General features: G+C 40.2%; 1 protein-coding gene across 7 annotated transcripts in view; it reads right to left on the reverse strand.

The window, feature by feature from the left end:
* Positions 1–23,284, reverse strand: part of USP40 (ubiquitin specific peptidase 40) — a 77,310-nt gene extending 54,026 nt beyond the window's left edge. For 6 of the 7 annotated variants that reach the window (XR_007405813.1, XM_025463491.3, XM_049101061.1 and 3 more), the window contains exons 1-9: positions 23,154–23,284; positions 21,191–21,408; positions 18,189–18,256; positions 16,923–17,036; positions 14,309–14,473; positions 12,580–12,726; positions 10,217–10,360; positions 7,667–7,795; positions 1,014–1,112 (exon numbers count right to left, since the gene is read on the reverse strand). Coding sequence is in view for 6 of the 7 variants with exons in the window: in XM_025463491.3 (XP_025319276.1) it covers positions 1,014–1,112; positions 7,667–7,795; positions 10,217–10,360; positions 12,580–12,726; positions 14,309–14,473; positions 16,923–17,036; positions 18,189–18,256; positions 21,191–21,408; positions 23,154–23,206 (1,137 nt within the window). In the remaining variant the exon portion in view is untranslated. The remainder of the gene's footprint in view (positions 1–1,013; positions 1,113–7,666; positions 7,796–10,216; positions 10,361–12,579; positions 12,727–14,308; positions 14,474–16,922; positions 17,037–18,188; positions 18,257–21,190; positions 21,409–23,153) is intronic. The other variant, XM_049101062.1, reaches the window with a different exon arrangement.
* Positions 23,285–24,809: the final 1,525 nt, after the last annotated feature.

The following is a 24,809-nucleotide window of genomic DNA, read 5'->3' on the forward strand; positions in this document are numbered from 1 at the left end:
ACAGAGGAAAGGCCACATGAGCACAAAGCGAGAAGGTAGCCATCTGCCAGCCCAGGAGAGGCCTCAGGAGAGAACAAACCTGCTGGCACCTTCATTTTTCGACTTCCAGCCTCCATAACTATGAGAAAATAAATTTCTGTGGCTTAAGCCCCCCAGTCTTTGGTCCTTAGTGACAACAGCCCCAGCACACAGATACAGTGGCCACAGACCAGTCTAGGTTCGTCGGATAGAGTTAAGAAAAATTCTTTGTAAGAATGGATAAACAGGGATCCCTGGGTGGCGCAGGGGTTTAGCGCCTGCCTTTGGCCCAGGGCGCGATCCTGGAGACCGGGGATCAAATCCCACGTTGGGCTCCTGGTGCATGGAGCCTGCTTCTCCCTCTGCCTATGTCTCTGCCTCTCTCTCTCTCTGTGACTATCATAAATAAATAAAAATTAAAAAAAAAAAAGAATGGATAAACACATGAAAGGAGACCTACCACCTTTACAACACAGCACTAAGCAAACATTGAAAGTCATACACTTGAGGCATTATCAGTACATGAATATAAGGAATGAAAAAGGGGGCATAACTTCAGGAACAGCAGACAGTAGAAGGAAAACATGGGGAAATAGCAAATGCCAAAACAATACGTATGGTAAATCCCAATTCTATTTAAAAGGATAGTAATACCAAAACCCCATATCTCAATCCCAATATATGCACATAAACAAAAGACAGAATGCAAAGACTATATATACATCAAAGTGTTAACAGTGACTGGGTACTTGGTTTACTAATATTTTTATTCTTTTATACTTTTTATATATTTCCTAATTTTTTCTCAAAATTTCCTACTACAAATATGAATTTTTTTATAACCAGAAGGTCTCCAATAAACAAAATGTAAAAACAGGCACAGAAAATGTCCCAAAGAAAAAAAGACTATATATAGTCCCAGTTCTATCAATGAACTTTCACACTTTACATGCATGTCTGAACCAAACATACATAAATATAAACTCTTTCTTTACCTGTAGTAAGATTGCTTTTAGAATTATCAAGGGATCATCATCAATCTCTTCTTCATTCTGGAGATCTTTTAAATTCATACCTGGTTTGCTTTTTTCCTCCTAGAAAGGAAAACAATAAAAGGTTTTTATCATTAACTCCTTAAAAGGTAATTAATAAAATAGAAAAAAATAAAATAAAATAAAATAAAATAGAAATGTTTGTGCCATGGAAGTTTCAAGATGGAGAAATGATGAAAACACTGTAATAAGTTATGTATACTTTGGAGTCCAGCAGACCAGGTTTGAATTCCAGCTCTGCGACTAATCCTGGACAAAATATTTAACTTCTTTGGCATTATCTGTGAATGGGACTGTAAGATAAACTTCCAGGGCAACACACATACAGTAGGTCCTGACAGGTTGCTGGTAAGTGTTACTTCCGCTGCACCCTACGAATTCTGACATGTTATATGTCCCTGGCAGGTGCAGCTTAGTGCTCGATTCTATTTCCTATCATCCAACTCTGCACCCTACTGTATGAAGTTACTCGGGAACATGTCAAAATAAGGTATTTTTATTGATTTTTTTTTTTTTACATCTCATCTTGCAAAAGTATTTTAATTTGGCTTACAGCCATAAATACAATAGACCTAATAACACAAGACAAAAATAAAAAGAAATAGCAAAAGAAAATGGTAGACTAAATACAACCATTCTACTGAACAATTACCAAAAATGCTGGGTAAAGTAAACACAACAAAACAAAAAGGCATCTTTTTAAAATACACATTGAATTAGCAAGAGAATATCAGGGAAATCCTCAGAGAACAAGGGAAATGGGAATTCAGGGAGGAAATCCAGAGTTAAGGCCACCAGCTATGACAGCTGACACTGAAACCTGCTGACAGTTTCCACTTTGATGCTCATATAGGATGAGTTTTGGGAGACAAAAACCCAAGTACATCCCAAAGTATAGAGTTAAATGATTGGTTTTCCAAACAACCAGTTCTCCAGTCCTCTGACCCATATGGGGGGCACAATTTGGTTCAGTTCTGATACTAACTTCACACAGTCCTGCAAAACTGATCCCATTTCAGACAATAGCCACAAATGGGGTCCCAGGCCATCTGTACTTCTGCCTGGGTGATTACAAATTTTATGGTTCCTACAACCTCTATTTCAGGTTTGGTAATTTCCCGTAATGCTTAGAGAACCCAGAAACTTATATACATGTCTATAGTTTAGCACAAAGGATATAAATGAATAGCCAGATGAAGATGTACATAGGCTGAGGTCAAGAAAGGCCCCAAGAGGAGCCTCTGTCCCTGTGGAGCCAGGGTGACCACCATTCCTGCATGTGGATGTGTTTGCCAGCCCAGAAGCTCCCTTAATCTCGTTTCAGAGTTTTAATCAAAGTTTCAACATGCAGGCATGACTGATTAACTAAATTCGATCATCAGCCCCTCTTCCTTCCTCAGGTCAGGAGCTGTGGCTAACATCACCAACCCTCTGTACATGGTTGTTTCTTTTGGTGACCAGCCCTCATTCTGAAGATATCTAGGTCACCATCAAGTCATCCATTAGCATGAATTCAATATGCTTGAAAGGGATTCATTATGAACAACAAAAGACATGCTTATCACTTATGAAACCTCAAGGACCTCTATTCCAGGAACTTGGGACAAAGACCAAGTATATACTTTTTTTTTTTAAGATGTATTTATTTTAGAGAGAGAGAGAGTGGGGTCAGGAGTGGCAGAGGGAGAGGGGGAGAGAATCTCAAGCAGACTCCCTGCTGAGAGTGGAGGCCGATGACTGGCTCACTCTTATGACTCATGACATCATGGCTTGACCTGAAATAATGAGTTGGACACTTAACTGACTGAGCCATCCAGGTGCCAAGTATATACTTTTTAATTATACCACAAAAATAGACTTCAGCAGACAGCTAGAAGGAATGAGCTATACTATCTGTATAAACTCGACATAGAAAAAAATCTATGCCACAATAAAGAACAATGAGGAACTGGCTTGCTTTGACCTTGATACTAGATGAAGGTAGAAAAACATCTCTTGGGGCAGCCCACGTGGTTCAGTGGTTTAGCACCGCCTTCAGCCCAGGGCATGATCCTGGAGTCCCGGGATCAAGTCCCACATGGGGCTTCCTGCATGGAGCCTGCTTCTCCCTCTGCCTGTGTCTCTGCCTCTCTCTCTCTTTCTCTCTGTGCCTCTCATGAATAAATAATTGAAATTAAAAAAAAACAACAACCAAAAAACCCAAAAAAACCCATCTCTAATAATTTGTACTCACAAGTAGGTTCTCATGTGCCCATGTGTGTTTGTGGTCCAAATTCATACTAGATGCATGGCTCTAAAACCACTAAGTCCTAAGATCTGATTTTCAAGTTAAGGGTCTGAAGTGACTCCAGGCATGTGGTAGAGACAAACACTTGCCTTTCTTGGAGGAAGGCACTTTCAACTCAACCCCCAAATTACTTTAGTAAATCATGTTCTTAAAAAACCAACCAACCGGGGTGCTTGGGTGGCTCAGTTGGTTAAGCATCTGCCTTCGGCTTAGGTCTCAAACCCAGGATCTTGGAATAGAGCCCCACATTGGACTCCTTGCTCAGCAGGGTGACTGCTTCCCCCTCTCCTTCTGCCTGCAACTCCCCTTGCTTGTGCCGTCAAATAAATAAAGTCTTTTTCTTAAAAAAGACTTTATTTATTCATGAGAGACACACAGAGAGAGGCAGAGACATAGGCAGAGAGAGAAGCAGGCTTCTTGTGCGGAGCCCGATGCGGAACTTGATCCCAGGACCCCAAGATCATGACCTGAGCCAAAGGCAGATGCTCAACCACTGAGCTACCCAGGTGCCCCTAAACAGAATCTTAAAAAACAAAAACCAACCAACCAAGGCTATAGTCTAAAATAACAAAATCACAAGGAAATAAAATCAACAGATATCCAAATAAGACCTACAAAGTCTTCAGATACTATGATTATAAGATTAATAAAATAGCATGTTTAATATGTTTAAAGACATGACTAAGGAATAAGAGATTTAAAAATGGTGCAAGCGCAGAGGCATGCCAGTACTGCCCCTTATCTGACAGGCTGGTACAGATGACAAATAGCCTAGACCCAGTCCTCCTCCACTCTGCCAGTGCCCAACCTTGGCCTTATTGGGAGAGTAGGAACTAGTTCCGGGCTGCCTATTGTGAGTTGCTGTGGAGCCTTCTCTCACCCACTTCTTCAAATGTGCAAGATAATGTTCAAAGTGATACCAACCATCAATGAAGTAAAAAGGCTCTCAGGAAGCAGAAAGCAAAGATCAGTCTCCTTTTCACAGCCAGATCTAGAGTCACATTTTGAATAGTTAAAGGCCTCCATACTAGAAGAAAGGCATCTTCTTCTAGACAAAGAGAGACTGAAATGTTGCCTTTATTATTATTAAGTAAACTCTACCCTTAACATGGGGCTCAAACTTATGACCCTGAGATCAAGAGATGCATGTTCTACCAACTAAGCCAGCCAGGTGCCCTGAAACGCTGCCTTTAAACCAGGGAAAATGATACCTGATTGGTCACGAAAATTGTTTCTTTGCAGATGGTTTCTACTAAAGAACTTCATGAATGCAGGGAACAGCTCCTTGAAAGGGAAGAAGAAATTGCCAAACTATAAGCAGAAAGAACACTATCTGGCTATGCTTAGAATATTTGGAATCCCAGGTCTCTAGACACAAGAAATCTCTCAGGATAATGGTAATAAAAAGACAAGCAGGGTCCAGCAGGTATGCATACTAAAGTTGAAATCCGTAAAGCACTACTCATTATTTGAACACCATAGAACTCTGGATGAAAAAGTAGTGATTGTGGAAGAAGGAAAAAAAATGTAACAAACAGAAAAAAAATGTAACAAACAGGATGCTTCATAGAAGGCATGAAGGCAAAATATTAAAATATACTAAACACCAATGGAAAGCTATCCTTTGATCATTATTTAAGCCCTGAGGACGACCTTGCTGATATAACAGAGCTTCGAGAGCAGAGCAGTGTGGAGAGTAAAACCAATGAAAGAGTGCCTGTCTGCCCTCCTGAGTCACACACCAGAACCAAAAGAGCCTGATGATGCCAGAAAAGAGTGAATCGATTCTGAGGAAATGGACACGAAAGGGCAAAGACGTCCAAAGAAACACCAGCCAGAATAAAGACATAGAAGGGAGGATCATCGCTTGAGACACACGACCTCACTGCTGTATAAGGCTTCCTCTGTGCATGATCTCAATGATAACCTGGAAAATGAAACTGCAAATAACTATTTTATGCATCAAAGACTGACGATAAATCTAACTATAAAAGTGCTGGAAATCGTACAGTGGCTGAACAAAAGCAGCAAGTGCTTAGGAGAGCAGAGGCATACTCCTCGAGCTGGAAGCAAACCAGGGCAGAAAGTGGGAGCACTTTCCCAGACTAAAGAGACAGGGCAACATTGGGAAGAAAGGTTACACAGATGAAGGCACACCTGGAAAAAAGAAGCCAGGACTATAGTGGGCCAGGCAAAGAAAAGGAATGGGCCACATGATAAATATTTATTAGACCTGTTCACAAGCTTATATCAGAATCTAAAAAAAGCCTTCAACATCATCTTATAGAGAGAATGAAATTAAAGTAATATAATTGGTGGGCAGGAGGGGCGAGGAGGCTGCTCTAGAGAACCTGAGCTCTCTACTACAGGATCCTGGCAACTAAGCAAGCAGCGAAAAAAGGCAGCACGATAGGAATCAGCTCCAATTAGGCACAGAAACCCTGCGGGCAGATCTTCCCTTTATCTGACTGAGAATGTGTCCCACAAACTACTGTCTTGGCAAACGTGGCACAAGCATCTGAAAGTGTTGCTTGTATGGCATTCTCAGCTGAACGAAATGGAAGGTAAAGGGCTGGAAAGAGTGAAACAAGTCTTTCTCCAAAGATGTCTGCAACATAAGAGGGTTTAGGAAGATGGCTGGTTGATAAAAATCAATAATAGTAGTTACTAATGGTAACTACATTTCATAGACTAGCCACAAATAGTCCAAAAAATACAAAGTTCAGACACAGCCCCACAGAACATCTCCCTAGTCAACATCTCCCTGATAAATATCAAACCAAGTCTGACTTTGTGCTCGCCTCGGCAGCACATATACAAACCAAGTCTGACTTCTTTATTATCCAAATGCTTTTTAATATCAAAGTACAATGGATGGAGCATCAGAAATGCAGACAGATGTTCTGAAAAGCAGATGATGCCAACAAAGAGAAAGTGCATCTGGAACACTGCTGGCACCAAGAGAGGCTGTATTACTACATGTGGTGCAACAATTCATTAACAATACCAACTGTCTGACAATCAGGAAGATGTTGTAAATTCTACATCCTACCACAATGGTTTGAACATACATTTCACTGGGACATTTCACTGGGTTTTAGTTACATGTTAGAAAACTGACTGAGAGTTCGGATTTGTTGAGTGACACACTTTGATTCTTCCCATTGCAAATAATTGGAACTAGACTTCCAGGTAGCACTCTCCCTCAGAACATCTGCAAATTCTTAAGAAAAATATCAAAATTTTTTTATAGTAAGCTCTAAAATATGAAAAGATATGTCTGGCTTATATATGCAGGTTCAAAACTCTCCTACTTCTGAGAATGGGTGTTGCATGTGTGTGACAAGCTAATTCTAGAAATGTTCACAGAAGAATAAAAGGCCAAGATTCCTGAAGAATAACACCATATAGGGAGACTTGCTCTACCAGGTATCATGACTTATTATGATGCTTCAAGAGATTAACAATGTGGTATTGGCCTAGGAATAGAAAAAAGAGTCATACATAAACAATTGATAGAACTGGCACTGTGGATTGGTGGGGAAAGAAAGAACTATTCAATAAATGGTAATGGGCAACCGAGTTAAAAAAAAATTACACACCATTCATAGGAAACCATTCCAGAAAGACTGAGAAGTTTTAATGTAAAAGGCAAAACTATAAAACTTTTAGAAGACCATATAGGAGGAAAATTGTTACCATCTTTGGCTGGTGCCATGAAAGACAAAGAGAGGCTGAGGAACAGTTACTAATTACAGGAGCCCTAAGAGAGATGCTAACTCAATATAATGCAGGGCCCTGCACTTGACACTAGAGAGGGGAAGAAAATGCTGTAAAGGATCTGGATGTAAATGCTGTAAGGGATCTGGATGAGTCAACAGTTAGAATCTGAAGATAAACTCTCTATTAGAGTGTAATATCATTTCAATGTTAAAGTTTCTGATTTTGATCTATGCTTATGGAAGGGAACACCCTTGCTCTCAGGAGATAAACACTGAAGGATTTAGAAGGAAAGGAGCCTGGTGTCTTCAGCTTGCCTTAAGATGGCTCAGCACTCATTAGATAATGTGAACTGTGTGTATCTGTTTGCACAAATTGTTAACAACTGATGGACACAGGTGAAGAGTATATATAGGTGTTTCTACTATGCTGGTTGTTTTAAATATGAAACTATTCAGAAATAATCTAAAACTTCTAGCTGTATTTACTTTCTATGCCTATGAAGATTTTCTAGGGTAACTATCTATAATAAATGACAAAAGATAATCCTCACCAAAATAGTAAGACTAGAACTAATCCCTTTGCTTACTTGAAATTGCCAGTTTCCCAGATGATCGACATCTTTAATATACACGTGGTAATGTCCTCCGTAGCAGCCACCTTTGTGTATTATGACTGAGAAGAGCTCATATACATACTCCAAGTCATCCGTGTCACTCTATGAGAAAAAAAGAGCATAAACGGTGATGGTTTAAGTAAAATGGGAAGATACATTACCAGAAAGAAAGAATTTCACTCTTAAAATAAGAGACTTATTATTATTTAAGGATAAATTAATATAAATTTGAACAATTGGCTTTAAATTTAAAAATTTTTAATTCTTAGACTGAAAACAATCATTCATCTAACACTTATCACACAACAACTAAGCAAATTCTGCCTCTTAACCATGAAAACACAGAAAATATTATTTTTATGTTCTTTGCCTAAGATCACATGCACCAAGATGCTATTACAACATGCTCCCCTATGTGTCTGTGATAGTTTTAGCAAGAGAACACTATTTTTGTGTCATATCTACTATGCTGCTTTAGAAATGTGTTCTGTAGCTGTGGAATTGGTCCTGTATCCCAACTAGATGGTCATGCACCTCCAAGTCAGAGCCATACCTATGATCATCCTCTGCACCACAGGAAACTAAGCAATTACCAATATTAGCTGTTTGTTCAGAGGCAGTTTAGTAGGAGGAAAAGGTTCTTTCTTCTATGATCCATCTTTTTTATAAATAATGTGCTCTATAATTATGACTGACCTGATCAGTGAACACTTACACTGACATTAAAAAAAAAAAATCTAAAAAAAAAAAAAAAAATCTACTTTAGGTTAAAAGATCCTTTGCATGTGAATATGTTACTTGAAGGGGTGCCAGTTATCTGAGAAACTTATTTGTTTGAAACATTATAAAGCAAACAGTAATTTTTTTCAATGTCTGGTTCAGGCAAAAGATGAGAGATATAAACGATGTAAAGTGACAATTTTTTTCATTGATACAGAAATCAAAATGTAAAATTATGGTCAATTTCTTAACTAGTACTCAATGTTTTACCTATTTCAATTTTGTAATCTCCAAGTTTGTTAAAATAATGTGACAAACTGTTTTAAAAGGGCTAAATTTTTTCTATATGAGATGATGCATGTTAACTAACTATAGTGTGGTCATTTTGTAATACATGTAAGTCAAACCATCATCCCGTCTACCTTAAATGTACTCAGTGATGTCTGTCAATTATTTCATAATAAAATTGGAAAATTATAAAAGAATTAATTCAATTATCCTGAAAAATTATTATTATTATTACTTTTAAGTAGGCTTCATGCCCAGCATGGAGCCCAACATGGGGCTTAAACTCATGACCCTGAGATTAAGGCCTGAGCTGAGATCAAGAGTCAGATGTTTAACCAACCGAGCCACCCAGGCGCCCCCCAAAACTGTTTAATTCAGGCAGTAAAAGTAGGTGAGGCAAGTATATTAACTTGCTCTGGAAAAACTGTTCATTCTGTATATGCCAATAAAACTCCAAAAAGCTCAGATATCAGGCTTGAAGAAGAGGAAGGCCCATCCATTTAAGAATAAAGGAAATATAACTTTTATACACAGAAACTCAATAGCTAGTTAATAAATGTTCCTTCTGGTCTTGATAAACATATAAATAATGATTTATAATAAATACAACAGTTTCATGGCTCTGATCTTGGCATTTATTGCAATTATATAGAAAATACTTTATTTTTCTTAAGGTTTTTTTTTTTTTTTTTTTTAAAGATTTTATTTATTTATTAGCGACAGAGAGAGAGAGGGGTAGAGACACACAGGCAGAGAGAGAAGCAGGCTCCATGCAGGGAGCCCGACATGGGTCTCGATCTTGGGTCTCCAGGATCACACCCTGGGCTGCAGGTGGCGCCAAACCGCTGTGCCACCGGGGCTGCCCTAGAAAATACTTTAAAATGGCATTTTAAATATTTTAAAATCGTACGTTGATTGTATCATTGTTTTCAAAACTTTCCTGTGATTCAAGGATTATAAATTCTAGTGAAATTCCAATTATCTATTCACTTTCTAGATGTGTAATTCATTATTGCATCTCATGTAAACTAAATCCAAATAGCAAAGTACTTAATTAATGGTAATTTCTCCTTAATGTAGGGTTATTTCTTATTTTGTTCTTAATTTTTCCTTTAAGATTTTTTTCAAGGAGAGTTTAATAAAAAGAACTGAAAAAAATTCATACTTTGGAAATTCAAAAGGACTGTAATAAACCAGTAGTTCTCAGCCGGCACTGATTTTTACCCATATCCTCCCCCAGGAGACATGGACATTTGGCACAGTCTGGATATTTTTGTCACTACTGAGGGTGGTGTGGCAGGGTTGCTACTGTCATTCAGTGGGCAGAGGCCAGGAATGTAGCTTAAAATCCTACAATGTATGGAATACAGCACCCACAGCAAAGAATTACCCAACTCAAAATATTAACAGTGCCAGGTGGAAATATTCTGCAATAAGCCAACCAGAAACCAGGTCAATTAAATATTCAATCTTGAGAGGAGAAAAGAAAGAATTTCACAATAAAATTGTTCAAACCTGTTCACAGAAAGGCTTGAAATTGATCCGGAGAGGGAATGTGTAACAGCTAGTTTCCTTGTATCGTTCACGCTTCACAAAATCGAAATTAAATCTTAATAATGAAACAGTAAGAAAGGGAGGCAGCTTACGTAATTTGGCCGACTGTTGAAAGAAAAAATTTTAAAGTTTTTTTTAAAAGCAGAGTTAGAGAAAAGAATACATAATGTTTCTTAAGATATGAAAAAGCAACCTGTGATGCAGTTTTAAGAGAAATGTGTCCTTCAATCATATAAATTCATCTCCTTGGACTGAAGTCAGCTCTTAATATGAATTCATCTATTTCATGGGACTAAGGGTGATACTGCTCATTTATGTTAACAACTAAAAACGTACAACCCAAATTTATGTTTGTAGTGTTGATACCCTAAAATCAAAGGTGTCCGATGAGCATGTGTCACTGGTGCTCGCTCTGCTAACACAGCTCCTTCCCTGTGAGTTCTGGCCTTTCACCTACCTCCATGGTGCCTCCACTTTGCCCAGCATGCCCTTTATTCACAAAGAACTGCAGCTCTTCACCTGGGACCTATGGACCGGTTTCAGCGGATCTGAACCTTTGATATTATATGGTCTGCACAAATGTGTTTTTGTGGGGAGAAGATCCACAGCTTTCATTCGACTTTCAAAGGGCTCTCACCCCCCAAACGTTAAGATCCATTGATTGGGGTTTTACAATGACTGTCCTTAAAAGCAAGTAAAAGTTATTTTTTATTTCCTTCCTTTAAAACAAAACACTAAATTAAGCTGCTTTTTATTTAAAAGTCATCAGCTTTCCCCAACTTCCTAGCACTAATGGTATGCTGGGTAGGGGGTGGCCAAAAAAATCCTTTCCATCTGTAAAGTCGTCCTTAATTATATTATCTTTACATATATATATCTAATGTTCCTAAAAATGTATTTAAAATGATTCCACAAATTGGGGGTTAAAAAAAGTTAAGTGAAAAAACAGCTATTATAACATGGCAGATTTTCCAACAAGTTAAAAAAAAATACATCTAAAAATTCTGAGTATCTCATCTATACTATGGCTGAGAAAAGACTGCTCAGAATAAGAAAATCTATGTTAATTTAGGTAGCACAACCACATGGAAATTTAGAGTGCAATTTTAAAAGTACTGAGATGAAAAAATTTCCACTGAAAAAGAATTAAATTAAACCAAAACATAAAAAGTACATGCAAGAACTGCTTTTGTTGAGCTAAAGGTTGTTTTACCAATGTGCAAATTAAGTTCAATAAAACTAAGAACACGTTTAAGTATCCTTCCAAGAATTTTCATCTGCTGAGTTTTAGATTTGTTAGATCATAATTGTAACACCAAAGGTGAAATACAAAATAAATAAGCAAAAAATAAACTTCTTTATTTGTGTGTCACAAATAGGCAAAGGCTGAATGGAAATACATATTAAACAATGTAAAATTCACCCTGTGGTTTCAAATCCTATTGGGAAAGCTACCGGCATGGAGGAATTTTTTTTTAGTTTTTTTTTTTTTTTTTTTTTAAACATTCTCACAACCTCCAGGATCTAAATCAATATTGTGTGTTATCTGAATCAGTCCTCATTTTGTTTGACGCAAAATTCAGTAAGTGTCAGCTCTAGGAATGGTGCTCTCTGCCATGCAGGTCAGTGCAAAAACTCATCTTATGTGATAGCTCTATATGCCAGTGCCCAGTAACCACTGACTAGAAAGCCCATCACATCATCTGGCAGCAGTGAAATAGTAAGGCTTGTCCTCCTTTCATCCTTATAGTAAGAAACCCAGAGGTACCCTGTCTAGCCCTTTAACTGGCAAGATGAGCATTTCCCACTAGGGGAAGGGATTGGGGCATATTAGATTTGCAAGTCAGGGAGGGTGTATCTATCAATATTGTAAAATAATCTCATGTGCAGAAAATGAAGCCCTTTTTTTGCAGTAGTAAGCAAAAAAAGGAAAGCTCAACGAGTTTCTTGGGAGAAATAAAAACATATCACCTTATTCCTAATGGTACTTTGCCAAAAGCAAGGATACAGGGAGTTTATTTTAAAAAGGTATATTTAAGAAACACTGAGGTACAAATAAATTTTTCCTGGAGAAAAAAAAGTTGAGAGAATTATTAGATTGAAAGCTTAAAAGAATTCTTGATAGTACAAAATTAAAATACAGATATGTAGAATGTAAATGTCTTTTCTTAGTCTAAAGTCTAAATGTCTAAATCCTTAGTTGCAATTAAGAGCTTCATGTGTATCTTCCAGACTTTTTCATACAAGCTGACTTCACGTGACAACACTTCATGCTACCAAGGACTGTGTGCGCCCCCTGAAAGGCAGCAGGTATCTATCCTTACCTTTGCAGCTTTAACCAGCTTGTCACAAGTCCCACAGTGGTATAAGTTGTCACAGTCAAAAACTTCCTCTTCTACATACATGTTCCAGAGGGCATCTTCCAAACTTGACACATTTTTGACTGCTACGGTTAGATCTAGGAAGTCTTCCTAAAATACACATGAATATAATATTGGAAAAGCAATCTCACAGCAGTTCACAAACATATCACCAACTCCTACATATATTGGGAATAACGGATAACTTTTCCGTAAAACACTGTATGTTTAAAGATAAAGATACTGCGAAATTCATCACACAAAATTACCTTAAATCTAATTACAATTTGGCTTAAAATAGGTCAGGAACTAGTTCCTAAGTTCCTGTAGCTATAATAAAAGCTATTTTAGTGGGAAATAAAACAAACCACTGGGCACACATCTGACCCAAGTGTGCAGTGCCTATTAGTTGTCTCTAGACTAGAGCAGCATGGGCAGGGCGGATTAATGTAAACCCCGCTTCCTCCTCTTCTGCTAGCGCTGGTTTAAGATATACCAAGGAAGTTCTAAGAAAAAAATTATTCTGAGCCAGGATAAAAAGGTATTTTTATGAAAATTAAGAGGAGAGTATTTTGTAAACAGGAGTCTAGCGACACTACTATAACTACATTTGAATTACAACTTACTTATAGTAATACACACTTAAAATCTGACAAGCTTAAATCATTCACAGTTTTATGTGTGTGCTTAGCGTTCCTCTAAGGAGTTATTACAGGGACTGTAAAATAATAAAACTCTATCTAGTTCATGGTGGAAATCTAAAGTAATACAAGCAACACTTATATGTAATGTATAATATGTATGTATGAAAAATTAATGTTGAAAATATGTGTCTTCATATATATGATTTCTTGAAATTTCTTTGTGAATTATTATAGTTAAGTCAATCATGTGGTAACCCAAAAACACACATCTTAATATTTCCAAACTAGGCTGACCAAACCTTCTAGTAGAACAGGCAAAAAGGACCAAAAAGGACCAGGAAGCATTTTTTATCCCCAACTCTTTCATAGAAAATAGAAAAAGTATACATACTCAAAAAAGCAATTAATGCAAAATTTAGAAAATGGCATATAGGTTTTTACTCATACAGTCAAACACAGCAATTTTCTCTAACTCTTGCCATAACAAACAGAGATTTTTATTGAGGGACAACTGTTCAGTGATGCAAACAGGCGCTGTACAAGATTTATAGAGCAAGCAGAGATTATTTTATGTCATGAGCAAATTTCCAATATCTAATTTCCGATGAGATTAAATGGACAACATAAACTCATACGTACAGATAAACTTTCTGAGGGACGTTAATTAATGAAACCCAATATTTAATTATAGACATTTATCAATGTAAACATCCCTTAGTATTCTCTATTACTTCCTTAATTAACTTTTGTTATAATACCCCACCAACTATAATCTTGGCTTTTCTCATGTGGGCATAGATCTCTACTTATAAACGTGCCCCAAATATATTTTCTAATATCAGAGTACTTTGCTTCTTTCAGTTTATATGAAGAAAGCTGGACTGTAAGTTGAGGATTGAGGTGTAATTACAGTAAAAGAAAAAAACGTAAAAAGGTTATTTCTAGTAACAAACACTTCACTCCTTATGTGGTTTTACAGATCAAAGGTTTAAGTACGTGTGTTACAACTTACAATAAAACTTATTACTACAACACGCTTGCATATTCACCTGCTTTTCACTGACATTCTTACACTCTTTACAAACAACCTGGTTAACAACGGTTCCATGATACAGACGATTGATGAGGTCATGGCCGGAGGTCCCGACTAAAGAGGTTTCCAAAGCACTAAAGAGAATTCGATTCAGTTCCTGCACATCATGTTGCCTCATTTCCTATAAAACAGGTAACTTTTAAATGTAATTTGGTGCTTCAGATTTTTAAAAACAGATTTTTAAAGTGGTATTAGTTAAAAAAAAAAACAAAAAAACAAAACAACACAAGACTTATCTAGAAATCCAAAGGTCAAGCTTCAATCAAATAATAAGGATGACTAAGCTACATGAACTGAGACCATGTTAAGAGATCACTGCTACTCTGATTTTCACTCCAAAATGAAAATACGAATAGGTGGCATTCAGGGTGTACATATAACTGAACTCGCTTGAAAACAGGAAAGTGCTTTTATGCGTGTGGGACACCACGCACGTGGCCATGCCACAGGGGACGGGGGAAACACAACGGTCAAAGAGTAGTCTCTAAGAGCTGGCAGCGTAGGTGAAGTCTCACATCAGGGGATCTGAATGAGCAGCATTTGAGAAGAACCAGAATTTTGCTCGCACATAAAGACCCACTAACAGAAAGCTGAGAAAAATTCTGATGGCACCTGCTTCACTCCATCATGAGTCACACAACTATGTGTGAAGAAGAGACTGATCGCCTTCAGAACGACAGATAAATGGGAACTGGGGGAGGCCACCAACACTCAGAAGCAGAGCTGAGTTAGGGGAGCAGTGGGAGGGAGGGGGGAACCAGGAGACGAGGTCATGGGAACCGGTGGGAGCTGCTGCTTTGAGTGGGGCATGAGTGCTCCTGAGAGCCCATGGTGAGCAGAGAGGTGTCTCTAGGAACCTGGAATGTGGAGGTAATGAGCAACTTTGACAGGAAAGGTAGAAAGGAGGTAGAGTAGCAATGAAAGGTGAAGTATAGACCACAAGGGAGGACAATTTTAATGAAAACTTTCACAGAAAAAAAAGCTGATGAAGTGGATGACATCCGGAGCAAAAGTGGGCCTCGGGATCTTGTTTGTTAACATACAAGCCACTGGAAGATGTGAATTTCTCCAGTATAACTGGCTCTGGAGGGAACTTGTGCAAGTTTTCAAGCTGTTTCTGAACAATTCTAAGTTTGGAAAAGGTGCTTCTGAGTCCCTCTCTACCAGTCCTAGCAGGTTTCTGGAGGGATTTTATTTAGGAATTAATAAATAAGTAAGGTTTTCACTGCTCTAAGAGTACGAAATGAGTGACTCAAAGGAAGCTCAGGATCAAAAAGGCAAATCCTTCTGCTGATGACAAGATTAAAAAAAACAATGTGGCCATCACTCCAGTAAGATACTACTTGACAATAAAATGGAGTCTGACATATACTATATAAGGGGCTTGAATTGTGAAAACAGGATTTCAAGTGAAAGAAGTCAGTTTCAAAAGATCTCATATCCCATGATTCCATTTCTGCAAAATGTCCAGAACAGGCAAATCCGTCAAGGTAGAAAGGGGGTGAGTGGTTGCCAGAGTCTGGGGGTCAGTGACTACCAAGAGTATGGGGCTTCTTTCGAGGGGTGTGTGAAATGTTCTAAAATCGATTTCTGTGGTGGTTGTAACAACTCTGTGAATACACCAAACTGCTGACTTGTACCTTGAAGGGTGAATCTTCTTGTATGTGAATCGTATCTCAACAGAGTGGCCATTTTTAACACTTTCTTGTTTTAAAGGGAAGAATTAACCCTTAGCACCTCCACACCAGAAACTTAACTGTGTGATACCCCATTTTCTTCAAAGCCCACAGCATCATCTGATTTAGGAGTCTTCCCTGCAGGGAGACCGGAGTGTAAACTTTATTTTTGAAGGCAATATAACATTTATTCTTGCCATTGCCTCTTTAATATCTGTGATAGTCTCCCACACCTCTCTTTTGCAAGAACACATCGGTTCCATGAAAAAAATCGCAGCCTATCAGTATTGACAAGCACCTTTACTCACTGCTGACATGTTCAGTGTTTGCATAGAGTGAAGCACCCTTTAGAAACATCCAATGGAAAATGAGAGAGCATCCATACACAGGAGGATACAGGAACAAAGTGAAGAGAGTCCAGAGAGGAGCAGGACAGGGAAAATGAAAAGACCTGCCAAGAACGTTTGCACCTTTCGCTTGAAGCAAGTGTTCCAGTGAGGATACCCAGACTCAAACACAAAAGCACGTCATAAAGGCAGACAGAATTATTGCCGGTCAGCTTTTTGAGCTGATTAGCAGTTTGTTATATACATGCCAGTTTCTCTGTAGCAGATGTTGTATCCCAACTAGGCTTTATCAAGGGTTGAAGCTGTAAAAGCCAGCTCTTGTTACTTCTCCCTGCACCCACAACCCTCTCTCCCATGCCAAATCATACCCGTCCATAAAATCCTGCACAGAGCAAGTTCTGGCTTGTAGTTACTTAACATGGGAAGTAACTATTCAACTACTTCTTGAGATCCTAAGACAAAAATTAGAGGTTAGATAATGTTATTAAGCCAGCGTTTACTCTCTGTTGCTGAGAACTTTGCTCCTTGGAGAAGCCGACCTTCATACCTCATTGCTGGTCCACCCGAAGCTGTCTGTGAGGTCGGCTGTGGATGCTGCATCCTGGTCTAAGAGCAGAAGTTGGGCAAACAACCGTTGTAACTGTAAAGGTATGATCCGAACCTGAACGAAAGGTAAATGCATTTCTAAATGAAATGTTGGTGTTGCCTGGGATGTTTCAAAAGAACTGCAAAAGAGTTTTCTCTTCTCTTCTAGTTCATTCAGTTCAATCAGGAAACGGTTTGTAACTATTACACAGGGTGAAGTAAGACTCACTTTTCTTTTAAAAATTCTAATTCAATCTAAAAAAGTTTTAGTGATCTGGATTTTTCTGCCTTGACACAGTACAGATCAATATGAGCACCCACATAGGCCCTAAGAGACTCCATGATCCGTTACCGCCAGTCATTTCAGTCTCTCCTAGTTCACTTCTCCTCTGAAACTTCTCAGAGACACACCCCCGTGAGGAATCTCCTGGTCATGACTTCTACTCACTGTGGAGTCTGGATACCTCACAGGGGAACGGGGCTGGCTGCACCTGCCTCACCATCTTCCTGCCTTACTTGGTGTGGGGAGGGGGAGGGTTAGGGCAGGCAGAGAAGATGCTCAGAGCCTGGTGGGCAGACTGGACTTTTGTAGCTAAAGTGAGAATAAGACTTTAGATACTTTTACGGCAATTTGACGTTGCCACCACATTTTTTATCGTATCTTGCAGAGTATGATCTGCAAGAGACTGGGAACAAAAGGAAATACTCAAAAACTGGCTCTTTGCAACACAGGTGGTTTGAGAAGAGCTGGGCCGGACTACAGAAGACTTCTATTAAGAAGTGCAGATTTTAGCCTGAAAGCAATAAACTTAACGGTATTCAAAGCCAGGAAGAACAAGATTAGAGATGTTCTTAAAATACGATTTGCTCACTCAGCTTATTTCCAGAATACCAAAATGAAAGAACACCCGTCTCTACTTTCTGTTGTTACAAATACGTGCATGAAGATTTTCTGGTAGGCTAGTGTTGGGTCAGCTGCAAATATCTTCTTGACCAACCTAGGTCCATAAAGCAGTAGCAGCACTATATTTGAAGTAATTCTTTTTGGAAGGAAGATTCTATTCTAGTCGGTATACAGGCCATGTGACTTTTTTAAAATAAAGATTAATATTCGGTAATTGATAAAATTATGAATTTCTATGATTAAGGAACTTAATTCCTTCCTTAAAAAAAAACACATTTCTTCAATACCCCCCCAAAAAGACCTTGTGAATCGTAGATTTAATACCTTTGCATCAGGTTTATCCTTATCCTCAAATGAACCAAGCTCTTCTGGGCCAAGGGAAAATAAAGCTTCTAAACAAAACATAGAATCAGAGATATAAATGACGTTATTTCATTTTTAAAAACTGTTCTAGAAAGCCAAAGCCTCCAGTAAATAAAATCTGTTAAATATTCAGAAGTATGATTGTGGCAGTAAACAGTTACTCTACACATTTTACTTCCTGATAACATTACTTTTAACCACTGAGTCCATAACGTAGCACGCTAAGTTTTCAGCAAAGATCTATAAAAGGAAAACTATGCTTATAAAAATAAAAACATCAGAAATCTTTGATGGCTTCCCATTGTCTAAGGCAGTGGGTCCCAAAAGCCACATGAGGAAATACACAATATATAACAGTATCACATGTGTTCATTTATAAGCCACATGTGAGGTTTCCAACCCTCCTTTCAAGAGAAAAGGTCATCTTTAACCTGAGCCCACACCCTTCCTTTTTTTGGTAAAAGAATTTCTGTGTTAAGGTAATAACAGATGGTAGTGACCTTACCTGGAAAAATAAGTTGGTAACCCAGGGCCAGTCTCCACAATTGTTTTATACTTCCAAATCTGGGCATGCTGCCCACTGGTACATATGTGAATCTTTTTTTTTTTTTTTAAGATTTTATTTATTTATTCATGAGAGAGACACAGAGAGAGAGAGAGGCAGAGACACAGGCAGAGGGAGAAGCAGGCTCCACGCAGAGAGCCTGATGTGGGACTCGATCCTGGGTCTCCAGGATCATGCCCTGGGCTGCAGGCGGTGCTAAACCGCTGCGCCACTGGGGCTGCCCGACATATGTGAATCTTATGGGAAGTTTGTACTCAAACTAGATGGGAACTCCTACTAGGAAACTTTGACCTACTCCAGGGAGAGAAGGGATGGGATAGGTACTGTCTCCCTCTGAAAACCACTGCTACCCTGATGATTACTGCTGTAAATGTTATATTCCTCCTAGAGCTCCTGGCAGGAACCGGGAAGAAATGAGCTACAAACATAAAGGTTAAAGCATAAAACCATACAAGGACTTTTATAATCATTTCCCACTACTCTTACCCATCCTGAACCAGTACAGTGGAACCCAATCCAGCCCTACCGACTCAAGATACCTTCCAAAAAAGTTTCAGAATTCTTCCCACCAGTATCCGCTAATTTTTACCCTTTCTAAATTATATCTCCACTTTAGTAAGCATCAGGATTCATGTGTAGCCTCACATGGAATGCATAGGCCACACTAAGATACAAGCCCATATGTCTGGCCAACGATCTCCTTTGCTGAGAGTAAGATGGCCTGGGCTCTTGCTCAGTGACCTCTCTACTCAGCCCTATCCTCGCTCAGTGGCCCTCTCTGTGACCTGAACTGCTTGTCCACCAAACACCTTTCTCAGTCTCTCTTTACTCTTTTTAAAAATTTTATTTACTTATTTGACAGAGAGACAAAAAGCAGGAGAGAGAGCACAAGTAGACAAACCGGCAGGAAGAGGGAGAGGGAGAAGCAGGCTTCCCACGGAGCAGAGAGCCCGACTTGGGGCTTAATGCCAGGACATGGGGATCATGACCTGAGCTGAAAGGCAGATGCTTAACCGACTGAGCCACCCAGGTACCCCTCTCAGTCTCTTTTTAAGGCTACTTTTCTACTATATGAAAACTTGGACAACTTTTACACTCCCTAGGAATCTTTTGAAATTTATGTTGAAAATTTCTAATGGTGGAATAACTGAGTATTTTTACAGAGAGGATGAGGTCCTAGACCAATAGCACCATTATGAAATCCCACATGCGTTTAATCCATTAGATTGGCCCTGGGAAGGGGACAATGGGAAGGGGACAAAATTTAGTAAATATTTACTAAATCTCTGGAGAAGTCTTTCTAAGCTTAGAAGCAACAGAAAATGTCAGAAAATTTGCTGAATTTGGTAGTGATGGGAAGAGGGATGAGATACTGGATGCAGGATGAGCCAGATTGTCTGTCCTTAGTATATGGAGACGCTGTGGAGAGCTGAGCCAGTCATGCAGCTTAGTGGCTGAAGGCCCCAATCAGGGCCCTATGCAGATAATGTTCACAGTGAAATCAAGGGCTCACGGAGACTAAGATCCTTGTGGAGGAAGCTAGTTTGCAGAGATAGGCATGAGACAAACATATAGAGAAAAAAAGGGGCAAGAAATCAAGGGTCCCATGAGGTCAGGCTGGCTTCCTATAGGTGATTTCAAGGAGATTCCCCTATATTCTTACAGTAAATCCCTCTTTCAATTGAGCTAATATGAGTGTGTTTCTGTTCCTTATGCACGGTCCCTCGTCTAACATCTTGGTCTCTGGAATTTCAAGATTTTAGAAAGGTAATATGAAGAAGGGGTCATATAGGTTAACATTACATCCTAGCAGAGACTGGGAAAAACAGTATCCATTAATCAAAGAGTTAATATTCCTATTATAAACATATAAATATCCACCTAAGTGAGATAAACAACCTCACATCAGGTCAGGTTCCAACACCAAACAAGTTCAGATCAGGATGTTGCAATGTCCTGGATTTCAGAATTGCTGATCAATGATTGTGGACTGTATAAATGACACCCCATCCCCACTCCAAAAGGCGGGATAGAATTCTTTTGGGTAACTCTGGCTGGAGCGTTTACTACTTTAGAGAAATTTTAAAACTCAGAAATACAAATAGCATAACGATAACGAAGGCAGGCAAAACTCTTTATGCTGTATGTGAAATTATAGGCATTAGAAATCCATTGCCTTATTTGTTACTACAAATTACTGTGATTGCACAGAATATATTTAAGGTAATGTAAGCTTCACATTCCCTTACAGAGAGAATTACCAATTTATTTCTTACGTTAGCAACAATGAACACATACCGTGGGACACACCTTTAACATAATTTATAACTTTGCATAATTGATTACATGGAGAGAGAAGGGTACATATTACTAATCAAAAGCATGTAACACAGCATACCTCTGAATTCAGGTGTGAAATGAAGAGTCTGAAGAAGGGAATTAAGGTAACAGGTTCCACCCTGATTCCTAATTCCGCTTAAATTGGTGAATTCTCTAGGAGCCGGTGGCTCCAACCCTTTGGTCTTTAATTTCTTCTCCCTTCCATACTGATAATCTGACACAGTGGAATAATCTTCTTCAAACAGATCCCCAAACATTGTGAAACTAAGCAGTGCCCTTAAAAAAAAATAGGGCATGTTATTTAAATGCTTAAAAAAAAATTTTTTTTATTGGAGTTCAATTTGCCAACATTTAGCATAACACCCAATGCTCATCCCATCAAGTGCCCCCTCAGTCCCCGTCACCCAGTCACTCCAACCCCCCGCCCACCTCCCCTTCCATCACCCCTTGTTCGTTTCCCAGAGTTAGGTCTCTCTCATGTTCTGTCTCCCTTTCTGATATTTTCACTCATTTTCTCTCCTTTCCCTTTATTCCCTTTCACTATTTTTTTTTTTTTTAGATTTTTATTTATTTATTCATGAGAGACACACAGAGAGGCAAAGGCAGAGGCAGAGGGAGAGGCAGGCTCCATGCAGGGAGGCCGACGTGGGACTCGATCCCAGGTCTCCAGGATCACGCCCTGGGTTGAAGGCAGCACTAAACCACTGAGCCACCCAGCCTGCCCCCCTTTCATTATTTTTATATTCCCCAAATGAGACCATATAACATTTATCCTTCTCTGACTGACTTATCTCACTCAGCATAATACCCTCCAGTTCCACCCACGTCGAAGCAAATGGTGGGTATTTGTCGTTTCTAATGGCTGAGTCACATTCCACTGTGTACATAGACCACATCTTTATCCACTCATCCTACAAACATTCCACACATCTCCCGATATTATATTTGGGAGCATCCATCAGAAAGTTCATCAGGTCTGGGCTTTGGAGACCGCAAGACCTCGATTTTTCTCATCTGTGCTCCACACTCCCTGCGTGACCTCAGGCAAGTCACTTAAACCTTTGTTCTTATAGGTCAAATGGGTTTAAATGACCTACCATGCAGGGTCATTTAAACCCAACAAGAGACTTTTATTTATTTATTTTTTTTAAGAAAGGCACTTGGTGCACAGGGTTTGGCTCACAATAATAATAATAATAATAATAATAATAATAAACAGCTGCTTTTACCAAAAAAAAAAAAAATCCTATTGATATATATCCCTGGTGAAAAAAAAAGAAAGAAAGAAAACCCCTCTTTACACCTCCTGTCCTGTCCCGCCGGGGTGGCAAAGCCAAACCCTAGACTCTTGAGGGTTGTTGACAAGGGCTTGGGGACCATCAATCAGATCCTGAAATCTCAGCTTCTCACTTCTTGCACCAGATTATGGCACTCAAAGGGATGAAATGGAACAAACTCCTCTTTACAGCAGCTGAGTACTGCATCCCGAAGCTGGAGAGCCCCAAGGAGAGGTTCCCGGGGTGGGGGTGGGGGTGGGGTGGGGTGGGGGATGCCGATACAACCCAGGAGCCTCAAGGGCCTCCGCCTGGCCTGGGGTGACGCCTGGGGTGATGCCAACGGCGGCCGCTCACGCCCCCTCCCGTGAGCAGGAGGGCCCCTGGGAGACGGCAAATGCAAAGCGCCCAGCACAGGTCCTAAGGGACAGGAAGCCCTGAAATGCAATATATTCCTTTGCAACCCGTTCCTCGGGAGGCACAAAAAATGGAAGTTGGTTGGAAGTCCGGCCTCGAGTTCGTGGTCTGGATTGCGGTTCCCCCCGTCCCAGGCCCTCCAGCCCCGCAGCCCCGCAGGCCGCCACGGGGCCCAGGGGCGCGAGGAGGCGCAGGGTCCGCGGGCCGGGGACAGCTGACCCGACCCCCCGAGGCAGCCCCTCGCCCCGCCGTCCTCAGGCGTGCCGCCCACCGCGCCCCCGCGCCTCCCGCGGCCCCACCCCGAGAGCCCCACTGCCGAGCCCCACTTACTGCCTCCAGCCCAGCCCCACGAGCCGGCCCAACCCCACGTTCGAAACAAACATACGCGCCCCAACTGGGCGCAGCCATGCTGGCGGGGGCCATTTATGGAAGGCGCGCACTACGTTTCCCAGGATGCCCGGCGGGAGCGCCGGCCCGCCGCGCGAGGCCTTGTGGGCAATGTAGTTCTTTCGCCCGCAGAGTTCGGGAGTCCAGGGATGGGAGGGCTCGGTGCGGGTGCCCTCGGACAGCCCGCGACGCACGCATTCATTTTTATTTTATTATTTTATTTATTTTATTTTATTTTATTTTATTTTATTTTATTTTATTTTATTTTATTATTTTATTTTATTTATTTATATATTTTTTATTTTATTATTTTATTTTTATTTAATTTATTTATTTTATTTTATATTTTATTTTTATTTTTATTTTATTTTATTATTTTATTTTAGATTTATTTTATTTTAATTAATTAATTAATTTATTTATTTATTCATGATAGACACAGAGAAAGAGAGAAAGAGGCAGACGCAGGCAAAGGGAGAAGCAGGCTCCATGCAGGGAGCCCGACGCGGGACTCGATCCCACGACTCCAGGATCACACCCTGGGCGGAAGGCAGCGCTAAACCGGGCTGCCCACATTTTAGAGTTTATATCCACTACTGTTCGCCCTCCAAAACTGTCTCTTGGCACGTTAACCTAAACATTGGAAACTGTAGGGCTTCAAGTTTGCCACGCTCTTCCAAAGACATTTTCCAAATGTGTCACCAGTGAAACGTGTTCCAGGTGCCCCTAAACCTGTGCAACATCCTCAGTGTTTCTTTTGTCTGCAGCAGCTCCGAGAAGCCTACACAGGAGTCCATAAAAACCTCACGTTTTCCTCTCGCCCCACCTCAACACCTTTAGTGAACTATTTCACGGGCTTCTCCTTAGGTTCTACTCTGGCATCTCCCCTGTTCCAGTCCAGTCTCCATCCAGGAATGAAGGAGCAAAACAGGGAGAACGCATCGTTTTTATTTCAGCGAAAGGTTGGAGGGATTGAGAACAGCTGTGGTCATAGATGCGGTGGCAAGGCAGGTGAATCCTCAGGGATTTGTACTTAGACCATTGATTTTAGGGAGATTCTCATGGCTGCACTGTTAAGGAAGTGTTGGTAGGGAAAGTGCTGGGGACAGGACCAGCTAGGAGGCTCCTGGTCGAGGACAGGAAGCCACTGTGGGGTGGCTGCTCCCACTAATCACCAGTCATCCCTCGGGTACTTTGGCAGCCTCCTCTTTATGACTCTGCCCCACAGCTCCTTGGCATTCTATCCTACCCTTTGCTTCTCCGTTGCCTGCTGTGCTTCATACCTCTCTTCCTAAAAGTAGATCTTCCTCAACCTTCCATTCCCTGACCAAGAATGAATGTGAGAAGGTTAGCTCCAGGAAGACACAGGCTCTCTGTTCTACAGAGCTGTATCCCAGCCTCCTCAACGCTTCCTGGCTCATTACAGGCTTGCATTGATTGATTGATTGATTGATTCGACAGAGAGAGAATGCACAAGCAAGGGGAGGGGCAGAGGAAGAGGGAGAAGCAGGCTCTTCACTAAGCAGGGAGTCCAATACAGGACTTGATTCCAGGACCCTGGGATCATGACCTGAGCCCAAGACCAACGCTTAACTGACT

This window comes from Canis lupus, chromosome 25 (assembly GCF_003254725.2).
Source record: "Canis lupus dingo isolate Sandy chromosome 25, ASM325472v2, whole genome shotgun sequence".
Taxonomy (NCBI): domain Eukaryota; kingdom Metazoa; phylum Chordata; class Mammalia; order Carnivora; family Canidae; genus Canis; species Canis lupus.